At 34.8% G+C, this 27,344-nt stretch overlaps 3 protein-coding genes across 21 annotated transcripts; 1 reads left to right on the plus strand and 2 right to left on the minus strand.

The window, feature by feature from the left end:
* Nucleotides 1–515: 515 nt before the first annotated feature.
* Nucleotides 516–7,069, minus strand: LOC123674529 (protein argonaute-2). 2 transcript variants are annotated; one of them, XM_045609424.1, is made up of 5 exons: nucleotides 6,869–7,069; nucleotides 6,624–6,704; nucleotides 6,344–6,385; nucleotides 3,207–5,395; nucleotides 516–1,959 (listed from the first exon to the last, which is right to left on the minus strand). In XM_045609424.1, the coding sequence occupies exons 1-5, from the start codon at nucleotides 6,885–6,887 to the stop codon at nucleotides 832–834; spliced, it is 3,459 nt and encodes a 1,152-aa protein (XP_045465380.1). In that variant the 5' UTR covers nucleotides 6,888–7,069; the 3' UTR covers nucleotides 516–831. The 2 variants fall into 2 exon arrangements, with proteins under 2 accessions (XP_045465380.1, XP_045465381.1); XM_045609425.1 differs by lacking the exon at nucleotides 6,344–6,385 and having other exon boundaries at nucleotides 6,869–7,062.
* A 390-nt stretch (nucleotides 7,070–7,459) lies between these two features.
* LOC123676450 (zinc finger RNA-binding protein) lies at nucleotides 7,460–27,125 on the plus strand. 18 transcript variants are annotated; one of them, XM_045612340.1, is made up of 17 exons: nucleotides 7,460–7,608; nucleotides 8,105–8,319; nucleotides 9,631–9,722; nucleotides 9,835–9,955; nucleotides 10,874–11,087; nucleotides 11,948–12,102; nucleotides 13,338–13,454; nucleotides 13,521–13,627; nucleotides 15,295–15,480; nucleotides 17,471–17,647; nucleotides 20,210–20,472; nucleotides 21,948–22,252; nucleotides 24,331–24,422; nucleotides 24,895–24,990; nucleotides 25,720–25,974; nucleotides 26,636–26,738; nucleotides 26,799–27,125. In XM_045612340.1, exons 1-17 carry the CDS (start codon nucleotides 7,559–7,561, stop codon nucleotides 26,858–26,860), a joined length of 2,610 nt encoding a protein of 869 aa, XP_045468296.1. In that variant the 5' UTR covers nucleotides 7,460–7,558; the 3' UTR covers nucleotides 26,861–27,125. The 18 variants fall into 18 exon arrangements, with proteins under 18 accessions (XP_045468296.1, XP_045468298.1, XP_045468299.1 ...); XM_045612342.1 differs by having other exon boundaries at nucleotides 15,298–15,480; XM_045612343.1 differs by having other exon boundaries at nucleotides 10,898–11,087; nucleotides 15,298–15,480.
* LOC123676452 (piggyBac transposable element-derived protein 3-like) lies at nucleotides 18,461–19,902 on the minus strand. Its single transcript, XM_045612350.1, has 2 exons — nucleotides 19,142–19,902; nucleotides 18,461–19,089 (listed from the first exon to the last, which is right to left on the minus strand). The coding sequence occupies exons 1-2, from the start codon at nucleotides 19,328–19,330 to the stop codon at nucleotides 18,637–18,639; spliced, it is 642 nt and encodes a 213-aa protein (XP_045468306.1). The 5' UTR covers nucleotides 19,331–19,902; the 3' UTR covers nucleotides 18,461–18,636.
* Nucleotides 27,126–27,344: the final 219 nt, after the last annotated feature.

The raw sequence follows: 27,344 nt of genomic DNA on the forward strand, positions 1-27,344 counted from the left end.
TCCTGAACTCCTATCTACAATAAGATATTTACTGAAAGATCTTGGAGCTGTTAAATTTTTTGTTTTGTGGGATTTCGCGAAAAAAAAAAAACAGTGCTTTAATTGTGTAGGTGTAACCTTTTATGCACGAAATCGTCCCCAGAATCCTTCAAAAATATGATAATCCCTATTTGCAATCAAAAGACACCAAAATTGAGATATTTACAATGAATTTTGAATTTTTTTTTTTTTATTTTATTTGAATTGAATTTATTCCATAGCACAACTCAAAGCTGAGGTTCATATTTACAATTTCTGATGAAAAATTGTGCTTTAAATATGCCTAATTTGGCATCTACGACTTAAAAAAAAAACGAATGGAAAATTTTATGGGCAGATCTGCTTCAAAATTTGAACTGTACTGATTACAAGACAGGAATAAAGGTAATTATTAATATAATAATAGGACCTATAGGGGGCTATGTCGCCCATACATAGTTTCACTACACCTTTAATAGAGGACTTGAAAAAATAAATTCCAACACAAAAATTTTATTACCCATCGATATATTTGTATAAATATATATTCAACAAAATACATCTTACAAATCAAAAAACTACAATAATTGAAAGTAAAATATATTTCTAATATTCAGAGTTAGTCCCTAATAAAGATTACAATACTCCTCAGAGAGTTAATGTTAATTTAATTATATAAGCAGAGAAAGCAACAGCATCAATTGATTTCAACAATAACAAAGTATCTCCTAACCATTGAAGAATGTACGTTATAACCACATCTAGCTTAGTCAGCGGAAGATATTATAATATGGACGACTACACATCCCCAATCTAAACGAAAAACATAGGATTTTCCTTCCTTATTTTTTCATTATTCAATTTCCTCTCTTCTTTTTTCAAGTCGTTAAAGTTTATTGTGTCATTCTCAATGTATACCTTAGCTCTTGCTGCCCCCAAATGGGCATAGTAGGTGGGTGCAGGGTAACTGACTGACCTATTACATCTGGAGAAAAGATGACACAAATAGTAGGCTAGCTCTTCTACGGTGTCGTAACTCATATCGTTTTCGTCCCACAAAGTAGAATATTTGGTAGGTTTCGCCACTCCCTGAATACTAGCGTGTGAAACCAGATAGAAATCTTGCACGTTAGGACTGGTAATCACGGTATCCACACAGGTTCCAGCTGGTACATTACAATTTCTGTCGTCGGAATCCTTTTTATTAGGGAAAAATCGTGTGTGGTGTCTCTTTTGTACTACTATGAACGTGATGGCAGGCTCGTAACCATCCTGCATTTTCTTGCAGGCTCTCTTGATAGCCGACAATTCTATCTGTTTCACTTCGTTGAACTGTCCTTCCGAAACGCCATCCCTGAAGAATATTATTCTATAGGGTTTTTGACCATTGTTCATCTTGTAGAAGTACATCAAGTGTTCTTTGGTTATTTCCTCCAGATCTTCAATAATCTCGACGGTAGGTAGTTGGAGGCGACAACACATGTTATATCCAAACAAAGCTTGCGGGTCATGAGATGCTGTAACAGCTACAACGCTGGGAATACTGGTGGAATCTGGACTTGGATGTGTTACATCGGCCCCCATTATCATACAAGGTTCCGACAGTATGGGCGGTTTAAATTTCAAACAGTGGTTGGTACCACTTAATTTACTGTTCACTTTGAGTAATATATTGCCAACCGTAGACGGACTCATTTTCCTCAGCGTTCTCTGCTTTATACACTGCGTGAGACAATTCAGATTTATCTCTGCAGTTTTTTTGACGTGAGAATAGATGGGACCACTATCAGGAATTATAACGAAAATTATATCATACTTATCATGGTATTTTTGCAAGATATTAACTACGTCCTTTGGTTGAACAAACCTGTTTTGCACAAAGTCGAAAGGTCCTGGAGTAGGAGACAATCTCATGCCACTTTTAGCACCTTGATTTGATATCTGAAAAAAAAAAGGAATTTCTCTAATTCTGTGGTTATTCCGTTCATTCTTCCACATCTTGTAGAACAAAATCGTGCGAGAATATATCAGAAACGCACAGTTTTCATGGTTATATTTTATTATTCTATGTTGGTACTCCGAACTTTCCGCCTCGGCTTTATCTGTCAATTCATCAATTTGCCTTAAAGAAATTGGTTCTGCCAACCAACATTTTTCAATGCAAAAATCACTAAAATATATTTATGGAAATATTTCATTAATTTCAATGAAAATGCAATGAATTAGAGAAAATAATGTATAATACTCGTACAGAACGCTCATTCTACCACTCGTTCATTCCAAAACTCGCCACTTCGTGGCTCGTTTTTGAATTTTGAACTCGTGGAAGAATACCAATGCCTTCTGCACTTGTATTATAAATAACTATTATTATGTATTAATTGATTCATAGTAAAATAATTCTTCACTTTATTTTAAAATTTTGTTGGGCAACTGCGGATTTATGAACTTCTAATTATTTTTGTTAGTCTTTATGACTTAGAAAATAATATTTCAAAATTGTATTGGGTAGCTAGATTTCTAGTTCTCGTTATTTTTTGTTGATCTTCATTGTTTTGTTGAAAATTTGTAATTATTGTTATAACAAAATATTGTCTTGTAATTGGGTTTTCTCCTGTTAGACAAAAAGGATTTAAAAAATTATACAAGTACAGGAGGCATTGATATTCTTTCTCAAGTTCAAAATTCAAAAATGACCCACGAAGTGTCGAGTTCTTTAATGAACAAGTGTTAGAATAAGCTTTTTTACGAGTATTATACCTTATTTTTTCTGATTCATTGAAATTGATGGAATATTTCAATAAATATTGTTTAGCGTTTTTTGCATTGAAAAATATTAGCTAGCAGAATCGTTTTCTGTATCACAAATTTTACAAATAATAGATGAATCTATTTCAACAATTCCAATGTGTTGTTGAATTGTGTATCGTTCCATTTAGTAATGGTGTAGTTTTTACTTGTAAAATATCAAAAGATGAGAGCTTCAAAAGCGACAGCTGCCCAGATAGTGGGCTATTCAAAATGCAACTTCTTATTGAACCCTATAGTAATTATTCAATTAGAATGCAAAACAGATGTATGGTAATAGCTACTTTTCTTGCACCAAACCTTTCACAGAATTGACCAATAAACTAGTTATTCAATAAAATAAAACGAAACACTTGACTATAAACTAGTTATTTACTCACCAAATTAGCCAGATTCGAACATTCTCTACTTAGATTTCCAGATGTAGAAATAATGATCCATGAAGCCATCGTTGCGCCTTTGAAAAATTTATTGTTATCCGCCCTCCAAACTCCTTTACTAGGCATACAAGTTACGCCATTACCATATTCCAGTGCAGGTGGTTGAAGAACTCTTGCTTCGACTCTTTCAAAATCGTTATTTATCCTGAAACCGAATTCCCTAATGCAGGCATCTTCGTTATGTCTGGTATTCGCCAATGAATTCATTATTTTGTCCTTCCTAATTTGAGTTGAAGTTGCTGCAAATTTAATCATATTTGACGTTTGATTATCAGTCATTTTGCGATTGACAGCTTGCTTTTCTAACACTGTGCACAGTTCGGCTGGTAGTAAAATTTTATCTTTTCTTTGAGGACTGCCAACCCAAATTGTAGGCATCAATGGGTAATTCAATTTGTAATTTTTTTTCTGTAGGAAGTATTCCTCGATCGATATTGGTCTACTACCATCTGGAGAAAACATAGTTTTTCTCGAAGATGCACCTATTCCGTTCACCCTATACTCTCTTTTCATTCCAGGCATTTCGTAACTGATTCGTAAAGTCCTCAAGAATTTAGTCAGCTTTTCAGCTACTCTAGGATCAAGATCTCGATCTTTCAAATTATCTCGAGTAACTGTTGTTCTCCAATCACTTGCAAGTTCCGCAATTAGGTCTATAACGTTCATCCTTTTAGGAAAAGCTTTATGAGCAACATCCACATTAAAGAATGGCTTCCATCCTCTAACAACGGTTTGATAGAATCCGTAATACATTTCCATGCCTTCCCCTAAGTTTATGACCCCTGGAGGTTGCGTGAAAAAGCTTCTGCCTGCCTGAATACACTTCATGGAAGGAGCGCTTCGTAAAACGATCTCGGCACATTGCATTGCTTGCTGAGAGGAGTTTGCCTTCATGTTTCGAAGTGGGCTCAGATCTACTTCACTTGCAAATTTCACGCTTACCTTGTAGTCTTTCGTTTTGGATTCATTTGGGACTGTAAACTGGATCTCTGCATTTACAGCATCATTCCGCTGCATCAATTCAACGGCACTGTACATATTTCTTTTTCCGTCAAATGCAAGGTAGTTTTTGGGAAAATGTATTCTTCTGACTTCTTCAAAAACTTGACGCAACCATCTTTTGGGTGTATCAGGTGTTATTTGTACATCATAATGGAAGGCTTTTGTCAATTTGCCAAAGTCAATGGACAGGTAATTTGTTTCCACCATAATTTTTCTTCCTTTGGTTCCCCCCAAACGACCTTGGGTAGACAACTTTTGCATCTTGGTTTGAAGACCAGATTCATATGGTACCACAGATTGAGCCTGTTGCTGCTGTGGACCTTGTTGTTGGGAAGAGGTCCTTGGCTGTTCGAATGGTTGTTGTTGTCTTCTTTGTTGCTGTTGCCCTTGTCCTTGAGCCTGCGGCTGTGGTGCCAATCCAGGAGGACTTCTTTGTTGTTGTTGCCAAGCAGATTGTTGCCGTTGCCCTTGACCCTGCTGCTGTGGTGCCAATCCTGGGGGTCCTCTTTGTTGTTGTTGCCAAGCGGATTGTTGCCCTTGTCCTTGACCCTGTTGCTGTGGTGGCAATCCATGGGGCCCTCTTTGTTGTTGTTGCCAAGCGGATTGTTGTCCTTGTCCCTGCTGCTGTGGTGCCAACCCAGGGGGTCCTCTTTGTGGCTGTTGCCCTTGTCCTTGACCCTGCTGTTGTGGTGCCAATCCAGGAGGACTCCTCTGCTGTTGTTGCCCCCGTCCTTGACCCTGTTGCTGTCCTCGCCCTTGACCCTGTTGTTGTCCTCGTCCTTGACCCTGTTGTTGTCCTCGTCCTTGACCCTGTTGCTGTCCTCGCCCTTGTTGTTGCCCCCGCCCTTGACCCTGTTGTTGTCCTCGTCCTTGTTGTGGAGCTCCTCCCTGCCAAGCAGTTTGTTGCTGTTGAGGTGCTCCTCCTTGCCAAGCAGTTTGTTGTTGAGGTGCTCCTCTTTGCCAGGCACCTTGCTGTTGTGGTGCTCCTTCAGGAGGGACCTTTTGCTGTGGTGGCGCTTCTCCAGAGGTTGATTTTTGCTGTTTTTTCCCTCGACTTTGTTGCTGTTGCCATTGATCTTGTTCCTGCTTACCAAGTGAGCTTTGTTCCTGTTGTGATGAACCTACCCCTGAAACCAAATATGTTGAGTAACTAATTCAATAAGCACCTTTGGAATTTTCAAGTCCATAATAATTTTCAGAAATTGAGTATCAAATTTGTTTGTTTTAAATAATGTAGTAGTAATGTGTTGTAGGCTTCGGATAAATATGCATTGGCATATGTCAACACATATTTGAGACACTTAAAGTGCATATTTTTGTCTGCATATTTCCGTCCCCCATGGAATGGTATTCGAAGAAAATATTCATCCTAATTGCTGACATTACTTTACCTAAACAAAAATCCGTTTTAAACAGTTTGTTGGTCTATTTTGAAGAGGAAATATTAAAATAAATTTTAGTTGAATTTCAAAAATTATGTTAAAATTGCCAAGGGACTTTCTTCATGAAGCAGCATACATATATATACATCAATATAACCTTGAAATTTTTTATTTGAATCTAATAAACGATTTTTAATGTTTTAGAAGCATATTTTGCATTTTTTTATTTATCCAAAGCCTAGTGATGAGGTACGGTTTCTGTTCTGAGTTGCAAATACAACAGTCCAGAATTTAACCGTCATTCAAATATTGAATGAATATCTATTGCGCTGCAAATTTGTGATGGATCAAGAAGATGTATAGTAGGTCAAGGTATTAAATCATTTTTACGATATATACACAGTGTTTGGTGACCAGTGGGTACAAGTTGGGAATGGCATTTAAAGTTACCTAAAGATTATTATTTTTGAAAAATAACAATCCATCTAAAATAGGATATTTCAACTTCTTTCAATAATTATGAAGTATGAAGTTATATTATCTTAATTTAAATGACATGAGACTGACTTAAGCACATCTGTTAGCTCCATTGTCTATTTGGTCTGTATACTATAAAGAGGAAAAAATGTATGTAACTTCGTTAGTTGCAAAATACTAAATTTCACTTAAAATTTTGCAAATGTTCAGACTTGCCTGTGGGTTTCTGTTGTGATTGAGGATTATCTCCACCAGGACCTGTTGAAAATAATAGGGTGTTCTGAATTGTGTTGTTCTTCATTTAAAGAAATTAATTGAATCATAAAAAAAATGCATTTTGCTACAATACTTCTTCAGATATTTCCAAACAAGTAGGTCAAAAATTGTGAAATGGATTATTTGAGGAATCAATATAACAAATTGCACCACTTCTTGAAATAATAAGACATTCAGCAAATTGTTGTCATAACAGGGTGGATATACTTATGGTGATTACCTTGAGGTGCAGATGAGGGTCCAGGAGTATCTGGGTGGGTAGCAGAAGAATCACCTCCTGCTTGGTCATTTTTGTTTTGTCCTGTAATTATAAAAACTGTTATATATTTTTTTTCCTCGCAAATCAATAGCAATATAATTTTCAAATATAAAATACTGATAGAAATGATATTATAGAACGAATAATAAAGAGTAATTTTAACTTTCACAATGAGGGGATTCCCCTATATCTCCAAAAAAATTTACCTTTCTTTTTTCTAGCCATTGTTTAAAATTAATAAGAATAAACTCAATCGACTTCTTATAAAATTCACAATTCACATATAATATAGTAAACTGACTCACTACAGTATTACAGTACACTAATTATTATTATCAGTGAAAAATATTCCGGCAATAGATAATTGCAAAAATACAACTGGATAATTTGACAGATATCAAAGTGTATTTATGTAAATTTATAAGATCTATGGAGAACCAGAGATAAGTATAACGTCAGATTTTTTATTTCTTGTCAAAAATTCTTTTCAGCTTTTGATGTAGTTTTTATTTTATTTCTTGAAAAGTAAACAAAATATATTCTACATTCATTTCGATTTCAATCAAAGTACAAATCACTATTCACAAAATATTTTTAACAGCGTATTGAAATAATTAATATTTATAAATTATGCTATATTCTGAAACAATAGTACGAAAAAATACTATAAATTTTTTATATTCACGAATGATTAGATGAATAATAATGATAGTTTCCAATAATGAAGAATATGAATTGCCTCGTAGTTTATGTTCATTAGACAACACCATTATCTATGGTCTTTTTCAAATTAACCGCCCAAATTTTTAGTTATTTCCGGGAACGTGTAGTGTGTATTTGAGTCACTTGGCGTCATTTCTCGTTCCATGCAACTGTCAGTGAAATAGTGTTGTAAGATGGCCACGAATAATTATTTTGGATTTACACATGGTGGAACCCAATATAGGTAAAGAATCAATTATATTATCTCTTATTTAAAACATTTATTAAACCGAGGACAGATTCTAATAACGTTAACAATGTTTCGATGAATGTTCATGTGTTGAAGTTATTTGCACAACCGGCGTCCTTGAATAATGGCGCCGGCATTTTGTTTGTACGATCAATAGTAAATTTTGCTATTCTTGGGCGTGCAAGTTTTCTTAAGCTGCCATGCAATTATTTTCAATAAGTTTCGGTATCATTTTTATCGGAGATTAATAATTGTCTATGTTGATTATATTCGAATTTGGCTCCTTGACTGTTCGTGCACAGGTAATCCGAAATTTTCCATTCTCATGTATCTCTTCTAAATATGTTTAGAATGTATAACCTGTTAGAGTTTTTATACAACATTTGACTTTGACTTCGCTGTGATTAAAGTACAGGTTAATTTAAACTTTTCCTCATAATATGAAACTATTGATTTATGAGTTATAATTATTGTTACTTGTCTCTTACAGTGCCCAAGCTACAGGTGCTGCATACCAGGCTGCCAGTCAGGCAGGATATGCTGTAGCTGCTCCTGCTACAGCTGCTGCAGCAGCCACCTATGGTACTCAGAGACCAGCAGGTTATGACACAGCGGCTTACCAGGCTGCTGCAGCTGCTGCTGCCCCTGGTGCCACTTACGCAGCTGTAAGCACAGGTGCAACACCAGCGTATGAATACGGTTACGGTAAGATTAGATATAATAATACAATATGAAAATTGAGTACTTCGAAATTCAATAGAACTAGAAACAACGACTAGAAGTATGTAGTTATTTTCAGAGATCTTCTGTGAATGCACCAATTGAGATTTTTATGATTTAATATTTTTTTATAGTGCATTTCTAGTACTAGAAATTGAATTTACCATTCATAGTGAAATATTTTTACTTTTTTGTATTAAAACGATTATTGAATCTTTCTTAAAATGATTATTCTTTTATCAAAATTAAATCATAATTTCAATACTTTTCAAGAACTTTGAGCTCTGATTTTTTAAGATTATAGAAGTTACTACGTAATCAGTTTGGATATTTCAAAATACCTTGAAAGAATAGATTTTGCATCATTTTAAATTCTGAAACCATGATAATCAGTTGAAAGACTATTTTTTCCTTTGAAATCATTGTATCATTAGAAAATTTAACAGGAAGTACACAGTCAGCTGTCAAGTTTTATATAGAGGAATTATATTTGCCATTTCACTAACAAAAGTTCCAATTTATGATGATGAATTGAAGTTGATCAATTTTAGAATTCACAAGGCACTGAAAAAAATCACTTGACTAAGATACAAATAATATAAACCTCAATCATTTTTTTTTTTCATAGAATCTTTAATTTTGTTGTTAAGCACTGAAAATTTCTTGTTGAGATCTATCTTCTCAGATTTTTAACCTCATATGTATAAAACGAGAATTTTTCTCGATTATATTTAATTTCTGGAATTGAGCCCCATTGGATTAATTAAATTGTTTCCTCTATATTGTCATTGATAGATGATTATTGTAGTTGATTTATTCCTTATTACCTTCAACAATTATTTTTGTCAATGTTTGCTTGAAATCTGAGAAATTTGTTGACTTTTCACTTAATAATTTATGACAAAAATTGCTGTGGAAGGTAAGTCTTTAGGATGTTATGTTGTGTGTTGTGTCACCGAAACAGCTGAAGGTGCTCTCAAGGACAAAGGATTTATTCGAGGATATGTTTGTCGTCCCCCTGAATCGAAAACTAACTTTACTTTCTTGTTACCTAATGATTAAATTTTCAAGGGGCTCCTTCTATCCCTACACATTCCCTTTCAAAACGATTTGAAGCTTCATGATAACATGAAGTAAACACGTACCAGTAGTTATTACAGGTAGAAATAGTAACCTTCAATAATTAGTTTTTGAGTTACAACAACTTGGGAGATAACAGAATTGAAAATTCTTATTTAAGTCGTCTCCATAAGTCCATCTAGTTTGAAATAAATTAAAGCAAAAATTTTCCAATAGGTTACGATCAGACTGCCGCAGCAAAAACTGCAACATATGCTACTACTTATACGCAGAGGCCTGCAACTGCTCAACCTCAAGCACAGGCAGCCGTAAGTTCATTTTTGCAACAAAAATATCCTTCAGAATCAAACCGTTTTTCGATTAAACACCATTACACCGGCCACAGTCGTCTTTGGGCTGATTGAAAACTTCATTTTTCAGACTGCTGTCGCTGCTAAACCTGCTCAATACACCGGATCCTACCAAGCGAATCCTGCAGGTTACCAGGCCACTTACTCGGCTCAAACCACAATAGCGGCCCAGCCAACTACACAAGCAAAACGTAGGTTATCTGATTTTTGTTGATATCCCCCTCTTTCCCTCTGAAAGTTGATGATCGAGAACTCCAATTTCTTTTTATCTGAAATAGAAGGGTAACGTAATAATGAACGCTCAAAGAATCTTATGTTGTTGCAACTCAAAAACTAATATTTGATGGTGGTTGGAATAATGAAATAGGCTGCTTGACAGTATAAATAATGTTGTCCTATTTCTCAACATCCTCATAGATAAGAATTTAAGGAACGATATATATTAGTTTGATCAATGGTAGTAACGAAAAGATCTATACAATCTGGATTGGACGAATTTGCGATGATGTCAGTTCGAAGTAAACAGAAGTATCATATGCGTTTCTGTTCCTTTGAGTCATGAGTTTTGCTGATAATTTCGACATTTTCTACAATCAAACTTAAATTGCTTTGAGTAATATATGTGATGCATCAAAGTACTCTCCACATTGAAATTAATACTATTAAATAATAACAATAATTAAATTTCATGCATCAAAATGATTCAACAGATAATATTTGAACCAATAATGAAAACAAAGGCTTTGGTATATTTTATAAATCTGTCACATAGCCTATTGTATATTTGACGTAAAATTATTTCTTGACGAAACTAGTTGCTTTGATAACATTATAGATTTATCAAAATACCTGATAATTTTAAACTGTTGGCACTGTCGTTTTTATATATTACGAAAATTTTTCTATAATTTCAAGAGTGAATAAGCGATTTGGATTTTATTTTTTATTTGAACCCTCTAACCTCCATCAAGTATAATTCATACGGGTTTCAGTAGAAGCGATTTAATTCATAATTGATCGAAATTGTATTCCACCACCATATCCCGTTATTTCCTGGCTGCCACAAGACTAACAAACATATTTGTACGTTGCCATATCCTTTGTCCTAGAAGCTAATTCGACGACATATTCAGGATACGACGCGGCTCTTTATTCTGCAGCTACCATGTACGTTGCACAACAGACCGGTGCTGCAGCCAATCAGCAGAAGGCAGTTGGATGGCAAGGTTATAAGAAGGGAGGAGCCGGTGGTATCAAAAACATGCGCATGAAGGCCCCGCCCAAACCACAGCAACTACACTATTGCGACGTGTGTAAGATAAGGTAGGCAACAAACACACCTAGTATAGTATATCTAAAGACACTTGAACTAGTCTATTAAAACGCTCGGCCATAAATGTTCCTTTGAAGTGGATACCGCGGTCCGCTAAATACCGGGTTTTATTTGAAAGTATTGTTAGGCAATAAATACACAGGCCCCAAAGGAATTTCTGGAAACTTGGACAACTCTTGTATAATTGAAAAATTCAGTTTCCTCCAAGTGACTTTGGATATACTATACTTGTTTATTTGATAACGTAACGATATATTATAGCGTGCTATGGTAACAATACTGTCAACGTTTGATATTCGATAATCTTCAGAGTCAACTAAATTTCGTCTTAAAGATTTTCGTGAAAAGACTGAAATGTTTGTAGATTCGTTTCATAACCAAATGATCAATTCACAGTTTTATGCACCCAATAAGAAAATCATGTTTAAGTTTTTATTCGATGCTCCAAAAATGCACACTAATTTCCTGGTTTTGAAGCGGGATTGTATCAATTAGATTAAACTTATCTGTTTCAATTATATCTGTTTATCCAGACGTCAAAAGTGTTAAACTTAGCCAAATTTCCTAGGTTGGTTTTAGATTCAGATGCGATGGTTCAGAAAATTGACAATGTTGTAAATAAAAAAAAAATTAATTCCAAATTTTAATGCAAGATGAATTCCAACTTGAGTTTCTTGTGTTCATGTTGGCCAGACCCTTGCGAAAGAAAATAGTTTTGCTTCTTCAATTGGAATGTTAACAGTTGTGGATATTTCGACGAGGCAAAATTGACAATTTTATTCTAGGAAATTTTTCATTCATTTCTCTTCAGATTGCGTTTATAACATTCGAAACTAATGCTTTTTTACAGTTGCGCAGGACCACAAACTTATCGTGAACACTTGGAAGGTCAGAAGCACAAGAAACGTGAAGCTGCCACAAAAATGACTGCATCAGTTGCCGTGACAAGTCAAAATCGAGCAGGAAATTCACTCAGATGTCAGTTATGTGACGTGACTTGTACTGGTAAGATATATTCTTTGTTTATTACACAATTTTCTTGTGGAATCATTAAATGAATCCAAATGGATAAGTAACAAAGAAAAAAAGGGTTCCACAATCGTGAATTTATCAAATATGGTGGGAACTAGCCATGGCGCACTCAATGTTCGATACATATTTGAATTTTTGCTCTCAACTAGGAATCCCCAAACTTTCTGATGTGCCATTACTAACAAATTTGTATTAAATTTTTTTCTGAGGAATCTAGTGTCAAATTACTACATCTGTGTTTGCAAGATGAATTCCAACATGAGCTCACATGTTTTTGTTGGCCAGACCCTTGCGAAATTATATGATTGTTGCTATTAATGAAAAAGATTATTCTATATAAATGATCTTTATTTTGCAAAATCGACATTTTTCAAGTACATTATAATTAAAATTATAGAACAAATTATATAATTTTCAGTAATATGGGCCAGAATTAGTTACTCATATTTCCATAATAATACATTCAATTTCACAAAAACTGTATGTTATGCCATTACTAAAAAATTTCTATTAAATTTTTTTCTGAGGAATCTAGTGTCAAATGATTACATCTTTGTTTGCAAGATGAATTCCAACATGAGCTCACATGTTTTTGTTGGCCAGACCCTTGCAAAATTATATGATTGTTGCTATTAATGAAAAAGATTATTCTATATAAATGATCTTTATTTTGCAAAATCGACATTTTTCAAATACATTATAATTAAAATTATAGAACAAATTATATGATTTTCAGTAATATGGGCCAGAATTAGTTACTCATATTTCCATAATAATACATTTATTTTCACAAAAACTGTATGTTCAGTAAAAAATGCTTGATATTATTGATTATCATCTATGAACTTTGTCAGTGATATGCAAGATGAATTCCAAAATGAGTTCCCTATATTCATATTGGCCAGACCCTTGCAATATTAAAAATTTTGCTTTTTCTTAAAAAAAAATTATTTAATCAATTTTTTATTCACAGCAAAATTAACATTTGAACTTGATGATTCATGATTATGAATTCAGTATTATTCTTTCCTGACGAAAAGTTTTAAGGGTTCATATATTGTTTTATGTGTACCTTTGATAAATTTCCACGTTTTTCTTTTTTTTTAAGTTAGGGATTAGGTGGAACTGTCGACTGTCAGTCTCTCTACTGAATTTTACTTCATCAACATTATTCAGATATTGAATTAAACGTTATTATCGTTCTCCAGGAAACGATGCTTATGCTGCCCACATCAGAGGTGCCAAACATCAGAAGGTTGTGTTGCTGCATACGAAACTGGGAAAGCCCATACCCCCCCAAGAGCCAGAGGTAATAGGAGGTGCTCGTAAGTCTGCCACAACTGCTCCAAAGATAAACTTTGTGCAATCAGGCGGTCTGGGCATGCCCGCAGGTAATGGTGAAAATAAAGACGACCAAGAGGCAGAGGAAGTCCCGGAACCGGATATTCAACCAGTAGGTCAGGACTACATTGAGGAGATCAAGAGCGAGGATGGAAAGGTCAGTTGAACCCCCTTTGATTTGAACATTTTAAATCGTTTCAGGAAGAAAAATATTTTGCATCTTAAGCTCTTAAAGATTTTATTTTATACAGGGTATTTCTAAATTGTACAAAGTACAAAGAAAATGAAAGATTTGTAAGATGATTTTAAGAAAAAAAGTCCTATAAACACTTTGTTTTGGAGATACACACGGGGTGTTACTTGTAGTCATCCTTTTTTGTGTTGATTATACCAGTTTATCGAATCTTTATTAATCTTCGCTAGGGATTGGGTAAATAAGTACCAAAAGTTACAATTAATTTATACATCACAGCTTATTTATTGGATCTTCATAATAATTTCGATTTTCCTTAAAATTACTAGGGAATTGTTTGAAATTTTTCTCCTAAAATCAGTAGCAGATACAACAGAACTCTTTTACAAGTAATCAAAAAGTGTAGTACTGGACCGTAGTTTCATTTTACATTTTTCTAAACTAACAGTTGTCCATCAGAAGAAAGTTCTGAAGGACAGAAGCGGGCACTGCTCCAGAAGATATATCATCATGTAGATTTGCAACCAAAATTAGCATCTCGCCTAATGGAAACTTCAAACTGGAAGATCTTTGACAAATTTAAGTTAAATATCTTGCAAAGGGAAGGTTGTAATGTAGGTCAAATTCCAATATCAATTTCAGTAGCGATATTTCCGCAAGGTAGCTACTATTGGAATTCATTGTTGAATTACCAATGATTTGTTACTATGTCGTCGATGATAATTTGTAAACTATATTCTCATATATAAATATGCATATAAGCCGATATAGGCAGTTCCATAAGAAATGTGCTAGAGACTTCTAGATTCGTTATTATTGTTTCTTCACACGATAACTTGTGTATCTCGTGTAATGTAAAAGTTGGTGATACTATGAATAAACCTCATCTGTTACTCCCTTGAGTGTGTGTCTTATTTCACCCTGCATGAACGATAAGACTGGTACCTGGTAAGAACATCACAAGGTGTTATGAGAAGAAAAACTTGCAAAAAAAAATCAAACTTTACAACCACCCTGTATCTCGAAAACAAAGTGTTTTCAGGCCCATGTTTATAGGACTTTTTTCTGAAAATGATCCAAGGAATCTGTCTTTTTCATTTGTACCTCCAATTTAGGAACACCCTGTATCAAATGGATGTTTTTGTTCTTAGAAGCCTAATCTACGAGGATATCAATGAATGGGACAATATTTGTATACTGTCAAATAGCCTATTGTAGTTACCCCACACAAATAAGCCGGCTTTGTCACCTTTCGATGTGGCAACAGTGTGCTCGTAGTGGGAACAGCAATGTCTTTTCATGTGTATGGTTAGCTAGTTCATGATACGGTATAACCAAAGGACGATCAGATACAAAAATACTGCTATGTTGAGAGTATCTAGAATTGGTCAACAAGATAGAATATTATTTCTTCCATCCAGTTTTTGATGTAAACCCTTTATGAAATAATTCTCTTGCGCCAATTAATTGCTAAATTGACAAAAATCGTAACTTTATATGCCCTCCAAGTGCCGTCCTTTCTTTTTCATTCAAAGTCCGCGTGAGTATACAGGACAGTTGCTTACAAAAAGGATTCAGACACTCGGATCGTTTTTTCAGGGAACTGAAATCTATTCAATCCTATTTGTCAGCAGGTGATCAGCTTCAATTGCAAACTTTGCGAATGCCGTTTCAATGACCCCAATGCCAAAGAGATGCACATGAAGGGCAGACGTCATAGACTGCAGTACAAAAAGAAAGTGGATCCCCAGCTTGTTGTCGATGTGAAGCCCTCTTTGAAACAAAGAAGAATTCAAGAAGAAAAGGCACGTAGAATCGTAAGTTAATGAACATTCAATTTTTTTGGTCTAACAGATCTCTCGATAAGTTGTCGTATTTGTTTTCTTGTCTATGTGTTAAGTAGAACTGTTTGATTTCTTTTATTCATTTTTATAGTATATTTGCATGTGAAATATCGTGAAAAAACTACAAGAATACTAACTTTAGCAAGTCCATTGGTTTTATTATCTATTTTTTTGTACGACAAATGTTCCATTCACTGAAGAGAATAATCTTAATTGAATTTTTATTTGTCGTTATATAATAAACAAGTTAATTCACCCCAGAGTTATTTGAGCAACTAGTATTTTGGGTTTTGCAAACTTGAACATAAATTTTTTATCACAAATACTACTGTATTTGTGATGGTAAGTACCCTTACCATTGCACAGCAATAAATCAAATTTTAAACTACCGTATTCAATACAATACAGGGTGTTGATCAAATAAAGTGAAAATGATGACCATTTTATAGTGATATGTCTAGATTGAACCAGAATGCTTAACGAAACATAAAATTTGGCAAGAATCTCGAATATTGGGAATTTCTTGGCATTGTAGTTTCATTTTTGTGAAATTTGCGTACGCACAACGCGGGATCCGCTTCCAAGAAACGTTCTATAGTGATTAAATTCTCAATCGGCAGGCTATTCTATAGGGTGCTTTTTTTTTTTCGAGGTATAAAACTTTAAGTTGGCATTACTCTTCAAGGTGGCGACTGATTGAACAGCTGTCAAGTGATTTATTCTCAATTTGGTTTGGCAATTTATCATGAATAGACTCACGCCTGAACAACGCTTGCAAATAGTGCAATTTTATTTCGAAAATAATGATTCTGTGCGGAATACATATCGCTCACTACGTCTATTAGCGATGAAGCGCACTTCTGGTTGAATGGCTACGTCAACAAACAAAACTGCCGCATTTGGAGTGAAGCTAATCCTCAAGTGTATGTTGAAACACCGTTACATCCAGAAAAACTGACTGTTTGGTGCGCTTTATGGGCTGGTGGAATCATTGGTCCGTACTTCTTCAAAAACGATGATGGCCAGAACGTTACAGTCAATGGTGATCGGTATAGAGCCATGATTACTAACTTTTTCATTCCTGAATTGAACAACCATGATGTCCAGGAGCTGTGGTTCCAACAAGACGGCGCAACATGTCACACAGCTCGTGCCACAATCGATTTATTGAAAGACACGTTTGGTGACCGCCTAATTTCACGTTTTGGACCTGTGAATTGGCCTCCAAGATCTTGTGATTTGACACTGCTAGACTACTTTCTGTGGGGCTATGTAAAGCATTAGCCTATGCGGATAAGCCACAAACTCTTGACCATTTGGAAGACAACATTCGCCGTGTAATTGCCGATATACGGCCACAAATGTTGGAAAAAGTCATCGAAAATTGGACTTCCAGATTGGACTACATCCGAGCCAGCCGTGGCGGTCATATGCCAGAAATCTTTTCGAAAATGTAATGCCACAAGATTATCTTGCGGATAAATAAAATTCATGTCAATCGAATAATCCATTGTTGTTTTATTGCAATTTAAATTTCTATAGCTCTGAAAAAAACACCCTTTATAAGGCTGAAGATATTCTTTTCATTTATACCTTTTTTTATATATGTTGATGTATATAAAGAAAAAAACGAAAGATATGGTCGTCAAAAGATTTTTCAACAAAGAACTATTAGTTTTGGAAAAAAGATTCGAATGAAAATGTGAAAGGGGTTGGCAATTTGCAACACATGAAAAAAAATTCTAAAAATGGTGAAAAATTGATCTTTATCACTGGATATGATAACACCCTGTTTAAGTTACATAAACATTTCAAAAATAATTGTAGTACACTATCGGATTTTTTTGTATTTTCTTGTTTATTCTGTAGTTTGATTGTTATATTAAATTACCAATTTTTTAGTGTCCCTACATTGGCGGAAACTTCTTCAAAATTTTGCTAAACTGTTTATTCCTCCATTTAGGCTATAAGAGAAGAAATGTGGACGAGACGTCATTATAACAATATGCAAGGCGACGAAGAAGATAGGATGTATTGGGAAGACCGTAGGCGTTACGAAGAGGAATACATGGTAATGTATGGACACGGAAACATGCCCTTCCCCAGAGGAAGAGTCTACCCAGGTGGAGCGCCACCTCCCGTAAGTACTTTTTTGTTTGTCCGATTCGCAAATTTCTGCATCTCAGAAACCCCACGTATGTTTCAAAGACATGTGTGACAAAGGAGCATGCAATAAAAAAAAGGTTGAAAATCCAATATAGATGGTTCCATTATTTGGACTAACTATAATTTCACTCTTCCAACAATTGATTTGTTTATTTTTTTAATATTTTTATATTTGTTATACTTGGTACCAGTTTTATAAAACTGTTTCAAAGTCTGAAATGAATGATTCAATAAAATATGTATATTAAAATTTAGTTTCTCTATTTCAGTATCGTAATGAGTTCATTACAGTTCTAAAAACAGTGCTGTAATGAACTCATTAGAGCATCGTTTTCAGTTATATTTTTCGTTTTGTGGTTGTCTATACTGACTTCCGATCCTATCAAATTTCAAACAAACGTCAACAATTGTCAATATAATATAATTTCGATTAAGTGAAATGATTTGCAACATTATTCTCAATTTCTCTTAATTCTGGTGGTGTCAAATCGATTTCATCAGACATAATCCACGAATTTAATGCGTATTAGTAAATTATTTCAAAATTCAAAACGTACGATTCATATTTAAATTCCGTAATCTGTCAATTTTCGTAACAGTCACACCAACTGCCAAGATTCAATACAAAAGTCACTAGGATATATAATCTGAATTTTTCATTGAATTTCGACAATATTTCACAAAATTTGACTGAAATAGAGAAAATATCGTCTAATACTCGTTGAAGAAGGCAATTCCAACAATCATGCGTTCGAATTGGAATTGGAGCCCATTCTTCAATATGTTAACCCAGATATGCCTATAGGTTATTTCGCAGACTTGAAAAATTTTTTTTTAAGAATTTTGGGTCTTTGGGTGACAAGAAATGATAACAAGTATAAAAAATAGAAGTTTTTTCACTCTACGTACAAAAATAAGCCCGTCCTATATATAGGACATTAGGCAGTTCCACTACTATTACGATCACGATCTCGATTGTGTGTGAAAATCATAAAAACATTTTACATGAACCCCTACATCACATTTCAAGCATCTTGTAGTTGTTTTTTGATGGCAATATCCACAACGTGTCTGCTTGTCTTGTGGGGAGACAATATGGTCCAACCGGTCATAGCGTAATTCCATCTGTGGTGAATTTTTACTTGAATGACCTTGTTGGAAAGTGTATTCCTTCTTGTTTTGGGTAAGTAATAGGATGGCAATCCTTCTCCTGAAGTTCAGCTGGTCGAAGTTCCCTCCCTCCTTCTTGTGCAACTGCCATGCATTTTGGACGCACATATCAATGCAGTGTGATATTAGAGGAAAATACCATTTTTTCCCTCTCAGCGAAATTCGATACAAACTAATATTTTGGTCGGAACGATCTACGCCACCCATGTTTGAGTTGCATATATTTATCAGATGTGGTTGCATAACCTGGAAAAATTATCAAATTATACGATGATAGCTAATCATAGAAAAACTTTACCTGAATATTTTTTTTTTCTCTCCGAGAGTATCTCTTGACTACATGAAGTGGTTCCGCTCCGGCATAATTAGAACATATTGTAACGATGCTGTTGTCATTCCACTTCACTGCTATGATGTTCTGATTCGATATTTTTTGGTAATCAAATGTCCCACGTATTTCTTCTTTTTTGAGATTTTTGGAATTCATCAATGTATTTCCTGGCAGTCTATTCTCTCTCACAGTTCCAGTTGCGAAAAAATTCTCTTTCCGGAGGCATCAAAATTATTTCATCTACATCTGCTGCCACTTCAGGACTATCTTCCCACATAGCCAGAGCTTCGTTCAGTGAAAACCCTCCGTAATAAAAATACATTGATAGCTACCTATTATCCTAATGTCCTATATGTAGTACACCAAAATATAACCTCCTATACGAAAAAAAGTTCAATTTTTTTGGATTGGATGTCGATTTCATGGGATACAATAATTATTTAACTTTACAAAACCAACGATAACTTCCACATAATTCAAAAAATTATATATGAAATTTACATACCTTGCGAAACGGATCCCAAAGTCAGCCATCGTGTGGAAATCACCAACTTCAAACACACGAATAGCGCACTAATATCTAATGAATCCGAACGAGGTGTTTATCTAACGATAGGTGGGTTCGTACTGAAGGGATGGATGCTTATATTAGTAATATAAACATTGTACCATCTGCAGGACGAGACTTGTTAGCGGTGTACTATATGTAGTACATTAGGCATATCTGGGTTAACCCAGATAATGTCAAGTCTAACATATACTATTATGATAATATTGTAAAAATGGATCTGAAAGAAATAATCGAACAATAAATTATATACGGAGTTTGAATGAAATTCACCCTAAGTTCGGAACTAGGTGTACATTTTTATCATCATAAGAATGAATTTCAATTAAACATTTGTTTATTCATAGTGTGAGCAAGATGCATCTCCACGAACTCCCACATTTTAAAAGCTTAAGAAATATATTAAAAGACGGTTATTCTACTTTCACTGTCTATTACTTAATGTAACGTAATGATATATTTTCAAGGGCATACCGATGAGAAGAGCCGAATCGAGCGATGACAGGCACGTGATGGCCAGACACACTGAAATTTACCCGAAAGAAGAAGAACTACAAGCCATTCAACGGATCGTCTCTCACACCGAAAGGGCCCTCAAGATGGTGAGTGATCAGTTGGCCGAAGACAAACCAAACGATTCTACAACTGTGAAAACTGAAGGCGTCAAAATCGAGGTGGACACCAAATCTGCAGACACTCAACAGAAAGAAGACGGCCGTGATAATCAGTTGTAAGTTTTTTTTTTTTTTTCGCTGAAATAATTATTAAATCCGGAATTTCTCTTCTGGTGGGGTTCCTATTCATGATCAGTCGAAATTGCTATCATAACTTTTTTGGAAAGGCCAGTGATTAATTTTGAAGAGGGTCACCTTACTCTCGAAGCTAAACGAGAATAACTAAAAATCAGATTTAACCTGATGAGTTTATAAACGGCAATGGCGTCTCGAAACTGGTAGAAGTGCTATAGGCATATAATTTATTCCATTATATTACTGCTATAGGGTGTTTTTTTTTTTTCGAGGTATATAACTTTAAGTTGGCATTACTGTTCAAGATGGCGACCGATTTAACAGTTGTCAAGTGATTTATTCTCAGTTTGGTTTGGCAGTTCATCGTGAATAGACTCACGCCTTGAAAACGCTTGCAAATAGTGCAATTTTATTTCGAAAATAATGGTTCTGTGCGGAATACGTATCGCGCACTACGTCCATTTTATTTTGTTTAGCGATGAAGTGCACTTCTGGTTGAATGGCTACGTCAACAAACAAAACTGCCGCATTTGGAGTGAAGCTAATCCTCAAGTGTATGTCGGAACACCGTTACATCCAGAAAAACTGACTTTTGGTGCGCTTTATGGGCTGGTGGAATCATTGGTCCGTTCTTCTTCAAAAACGATGATGGCCAGAACGTTACAGTCAATGGTGATCGGTATAGAGCCATGATTACTAACTTTTTCATTCCTGAATTGAACAACCATGATGTCCAGGAGCTGTGGTTCCAACAAGACGGCGCAACATGTCACACAGCCCGTGCCACAATCGATTTATTGAAAGACACGTTTGGTGACCGCCTAATTTCACGTTTTGGACTTGTGAATTGGCCTCCAAGATCTTGTGATTTAACACCGCTAGACTACTTTCTGTGGGGCTATGTAAAGTCATTGGTCTATGCGGCTAAGCCACAAACCCTTGACCATTTGGAAAACAACATTAGCCGTGTTATTGCCGATATACGGCCACAAATGTTGGAAAAAGTCATCGAAAATTGGACGTCCAGATTGGACTACATCCGAGCCGGCCGTGGCGGTCATATGCCAGAAATCATATTTAAAATGTAATGCCACAAGATTATCTCGCGGATAAATGAAATTCATGTCAATCGAATAATCCATCGTTGTTTTATTGCAATTAAAAGTTCTATAGCTCTAAAAAAAAAACACCCTTTATAATCTGCCCGTAATACACGATGGATACTCACTACATAATCATTATTTTTGTAAGTTTTCACACGTTCAGCAGTAGATGAACGATCATAACCTTCAACTAAACATTGACGTTTCGGATGACAGTTCTGTTTGACATATGTCATTGAAACAGGACTGTCAAATCCCGACCACGACATGGATAACCCAAGTTTGAGTATTGATATGCTTGTATTTCGATCTTTTTTGAATGTTTGATGGTTCATGTGATTATTTTTCTGCAGGTTTTCGTTCCAACAGAACCGCGACGCAAACAGGATGCTAAAGGGTGTAATGCGCGTGGGTCATTTGGCCAAAGGTCTATTGCTGCGTGGTGACAACAAGGTCGAACTGGTCGTTCTTTGTGATGACAAACCCACCCTAACCCTTCTGAGAAAGGTCGTCGCACTGTTGCCTGGTTTCTTGAAGGAAGTCGCGCCAGAGGTTGCTTACACAGTAACCATTAACGCTGCCGAGGCAGGTTTAACAGTTACAGGAGACAATCTAACCGTGCTCGTTCAATTGACTAGCCCCGTCATGAGGGACCAAGGTAAATCTAGTTTAAGGTTACGGTCGAAGGTGAGGTGCAAATATTCAGAGTACAGTACTGCGGTCTTACATAGGTTTAAGCTGATTTCATTGCCTTTTTTTATTTTTCGAAAATGTCGTTTTAACCCGGAAATTTTTAGATTGTTCTTCAGTATCGTGTTTGTTAATTCTTGTTATAGCCGGCATCTTTCGTTTCTTAAAGGGTAGATTTTTTGAAACTTTACAATTTTATACTCGTAGTAAGTTTTGTATTCCATTCTATTTTTCAACGATTAGTTTGTACATCTTATTGCATATATTGTTATTGTTGGGCTTCAATTAGACTTGAGAGGGAAATCCACCATGTGACATTCTCGTGATCTGTCAACATTTACCCAGGGGAGGTACAAAATAATCTGGGATGTTGCCAGAATCATTGAATTATCAGGTAAAGTTAGGAATATTACAATAGGTCAAACTTTCATAAAAAAAAAAGTACTTTATGAGTCTTTATTAATTTCATCAAAATTTAAGTTTTGCGTCTTTAATTATTTTTAGAGTGATAACATCAATTTTTGTGCTAAACACGATTAGTTACCGGTTTCATTTTTTTTTACAAATGGAAAATATTGCAGTACTACAATTATTTGAAAACCCAATAAAGGTCGGTGATTTGTAGGTAGAAATATCAGTTTTTTAACTGAGCAGTCACGTGGTGGTGTTCCCTCTTGAATTTTTATTCGATTTTTAAGATAATGTTTTCAATAAATCTGTGAAAATTATTTTAACCTGAACAGTGTTCATAAATAATAACTCTTAAGGCTTTTTAAACACTTTGGCACATTCTCCACCGAAATTTTTCACTCTTCTGAAAATCTAAAATCGTAATATAATTCAATTTCATTTAATATTTTTCTGCTAACAATGGCAGAAGTCTATTGAAGCTGACATAAAAAAACTTAATCGATTTTACATGTTGAAAATCAGAAGAACCCAATCGGCTTCATTCGAAGCGAACAATTATGTAATGAAAATATACCCTGTGTTAACTATGTGAAACCCGTTAAAAAAATACCTCTTAACATTTCCAGCATTCAATATGATGAAACATGAACAGCTTAAACCTTGATCGTCATTAATAAATATTGGACTTTTCTAGTTTTTCAGTCGTCAGTATTCAAGCAAGACTTCTCTGTATCAGTAATGTTGAATTTCCAAATGGTTTGATTCTTCCTGGAAGCTGAAGTGAGCATCGCTATCATGTCACTAGTGACTTCGACTTTCATTCATTGGTCGTTTTGGGTTGGGGGTGTTTTGAAAATTATTTTTGGGTTCCTCTCTAAGTCGAAGTTATTTATGGCATCGAATACATGGCATTCAAGCGTTCATACTGATACAATGAAACAAATGAAGAAGATTTACTTGATCAAAATAGAGTAAGGTTTATTATCTTCACTCTCATTATGTCTCCGACACTAACGGTTTATTTAGTAATTTAGTCCAATACTTATCTTATGTACTGTGCAAGTTTAGTATTGATTCTAGGTGGTGTAGTATAAGGATTTTTGATCAACCGTTTGCACTTTTCAATCCTGGGAAATTCTATTCCGAATATACTTTACCGAACAGCGAAGGAAAAATTCCATAGATTTTTTTTGTTGTTATGCTGTTTCCGCCCCTAAAATACCCTGTTCCGTGGAATTGAACTAATCGCGAATCTATTCGAATACTGTAAGAAATCACTTTCAACAACAAGTACTCAGTGATAGTGATTTTTGCATTGAAAAATGTTGGTTGGCAGAACTGTTTTCTGTATGACATATTTGACAGATGATAGATGAATCCGTGACAGGAGAGTTCTGAGTACCAACATTTAAATTGAAATATAACTATGAAATCTCCAAGGTATAGCAGAATGAGCGGATTACCCACAAAATTACAGAATTATACTTGAAGACTTTACATATACAATAAACGGGGCATTTTGGGGTGTGGATTAAGTCATTTTTTTCCTCCTGAAGTGTAAAGTATGTTCGGAATCGGATTGCTCCGGGATTGCTTTGTGCACGATGGTCAAACACCCTTTTTCTGATGTCTTAGAAGCTGCGAGCGGCGGGTTGGACCGGGATGTTCTAGCACGTGGCAAATGTCTCCAGGCGCTGGCAGCCCTCAGACATACCAAATGGTTCCAGGTTTGTGTTTTTCTCACACCGTGCGCACTTTCCGCGTTTAACTACATTTTACAATATAGACAGTTCGCCATTCAGTTGGGCATACGAAAAGAGAAAAAAGAAACCGGATATATCTATATTTAGTTGACACTTGACAATATCGACGATGTGAGGTTTTTTCCATTGCTCGTTCAATATTTTCATTTTTCTACGTGTTAATAGATTTTCTTTCATTTTCCCTTGGAATTGATGAATTTATCTTGTGGAAAAAAGCTTGTGTCTCATCGTTCAACAGGGGTTCTACGATTAAAAAACATTTAGTTGATTCAATTTTCAAATTGTTGTTTGTGCATTTTTAGCTAGATATTTTATGATTTAACTTTTTTTGTTGTTTGTAGCACATTAAATAAGATGCATTATGTTGATATAGTAGAGCCCCTATCAGTCTTGTGAATTGTAAAATGTCTTATTTCTCATTTATCTGAATTTGTAGGCACGAGCCTTGGGTCTACACTCCTGTGTAGTTATTATACGTATCTTGAGGGATTTGTGTCAAAGAGTTCCCACATGGCAGCCATTAAGCTCTTGGGTAAGTTTTAGTTTTTTTTTTAATGTAATCAGTATATTTCTTGAGGTTTTAAGGTAAAGGGTTTCCCAATCGGTTTCATTTTGATATTAAAAAACAAGTATATTTTGAGAGAATTAAATGGACGTTTATTTCATTTTGAAGAGGAGGGTATTCCATTAACGCTGAAAAACGATATCAGCCAAATATACATCATGGCTACATTTGTGGCACCATGAAATTTTCCACGATAACTTCAAGAATTCCATCTTTAAGGTCTAAAGGCGTTAATCACAAGATCTCGGTGGCCAATTGTGATCATCTCTTGGAGAAACCTGCATACAGGAAACTTCTTGCAAAATTTCGATAGTTTTCTTTCTTGTGTGGTGCGTAGCGCTGTTTTGTTGACAACAAACATTAAGACCCAAGTCTTCATGTAAAATATGGTGTAATGTTGTTTCCTGAAGATGTCCAGATAGCTGGCCATTCAAAATGAAACCTCTTATTGGAAAACACTTAACTACCAATTTCTTCTTCTTCTTCTCTTCTTCCAGAAAGCCATAAATAAAGTCTTGCCGACTAAAACTCCACATAACTTACAAATTTACTTTGCTTATGTGAACATTTCAATATCAAATAAAAAAAAAGTGCGACAGTCGAAAATAATGTATTCAATCAACAAGATACTTTTAAACCTATATATTAATTCAGAACACTAGAGAATGACAACATGGTCTAAATGAATTATTTCAGGCTATGGAATTGCTAGCTGAAAAAGTTATTTCATCTGTACCCGGATCAGCTCAACTGTCTCCTGGAGATGCTTTAAGAAGAGTCATGGAAGCCGTTGCCAGCGGCCTTCTATTACCTGGAGGACCTGGATTGGGTGACCCTTGCGAGAAAGATAATCCAGATGCAGCTTCTGCTCTGACTGTTCAACAAAGGGAAGATCTGACATGTTCGTCGCAGTATGCTCTCAGGTTGATTGCCTACAGGCAAATTTATAAGGTGGGTAAACAACAAAAAATTTCTCTTAAAGGTTATTTAATATAAGAAACATAAAAAATTGTAATTAGGGAATACGACTAGCAGAATTTAGGCTGAAAGTTAGGGTAATGTGCTGCCATCAAATGTGAGAAGCGATAGACCATGAAAGTCGTAGATTAGTGTTCTATTCTTCATTTATGTATATGCAAGATGAATTCCAAAATGAGTTCCCTATATTCATATTGGCCAGACCCTTGCAAAATCAACAATTTTGCTTTTTTAATGAAAAATTAAGATTGTTAATTTTTTAAATGGCAAAATTAACATTGGAACTTGAAATATTTATAACTTTGAATTCAATTTTTAGTGATGAAAAAGTTGAATTTGTCGGAAAACGTTACTGACGTTGCACATATTTGAAATTTGTACAAGTTTCATCGACCTAAATGGCACTGACTTTGTTCACCGAGATAGTATTTTCATCATAAAATTATTTCTTTATCTTTTCCATGAAGGATTTTCAGACTGATGAGTCATTTTGAAAATCGAATTTCATTTTCTGTTTGATATTGTCTAATGAATGTTAATTAAATCTTGAAATTCAAAAGAGTCATTTGCATTGGACAAAATTATATTGTGAGGATGTAATTATCGCTTTTACAAACTTTTATTTATATTTCAGGTTTTGGGAATGGATCCTCTACCTGCACCACAGAAAGTATTTAGAAGAGATAGATCAGCACGCAAACGACGTCGCTCTGGAGGAGAACAAGAAGGTTCAGAAAGTAAGTCTTTGAAATAAAAATTTATCTTGAACATTGTTAACAATTTTTTTTTTTTTGTAGGTGATAGTGGAAAATTAATCAAGACAGATTTAAATGATTCAGCAAAGGAAACTGATAAATGAGAGATATTTATGGATATTAATTATTAAGTTGTAAATGTTAGGACGATTATTTTCTACGATTTGAGATTTATTTTTTTTTTCAATGTATAGAGGATAATTCACTGTGGATTAGATATTGTTGAATGAAGATGTAGTCTTTGAGTATTTTAGATGTATTTGAAATCTGAAATATATTTCAACAAACATTGCTACTGAACCATTTTTTAGTTTTTAAATTTTCATTTGTACATACACCTTCTTTACATTAAACACTGATATGACTTGAGTTTTTAATTTAATTAACAGATTGCTTCTGTTACATTTTTCCTTCCATTTTACCAAAGAAAAGGAGTTGTAATATCACTCCCTAGAGTGATTTATGAATTATATGTGAATATTCAGTTTCACCTAATGGAAAAAATAAATATGTAAATATCCATCAACATGGCAGTTTTTTACAATAAATCTCTAAACAACATTTGATTGTAGTGAACATTGCATTTAA

This window comes from Harmonia axyridis, chromosome 3 (assembly GCF_914767665.1).
Source record: "Harmonia axyridis chromosome 3, icHarAxyr1.1, whole genome shotgun sequence".
In the NCBI taxonomy this organism is placed as follows: domain Eukaryota; kingdom Metazoa; phylum Arthropoda; class Insecta; order Coleoptera; family Coccinellidae; genus Harmonia; species Harmonia axyridis.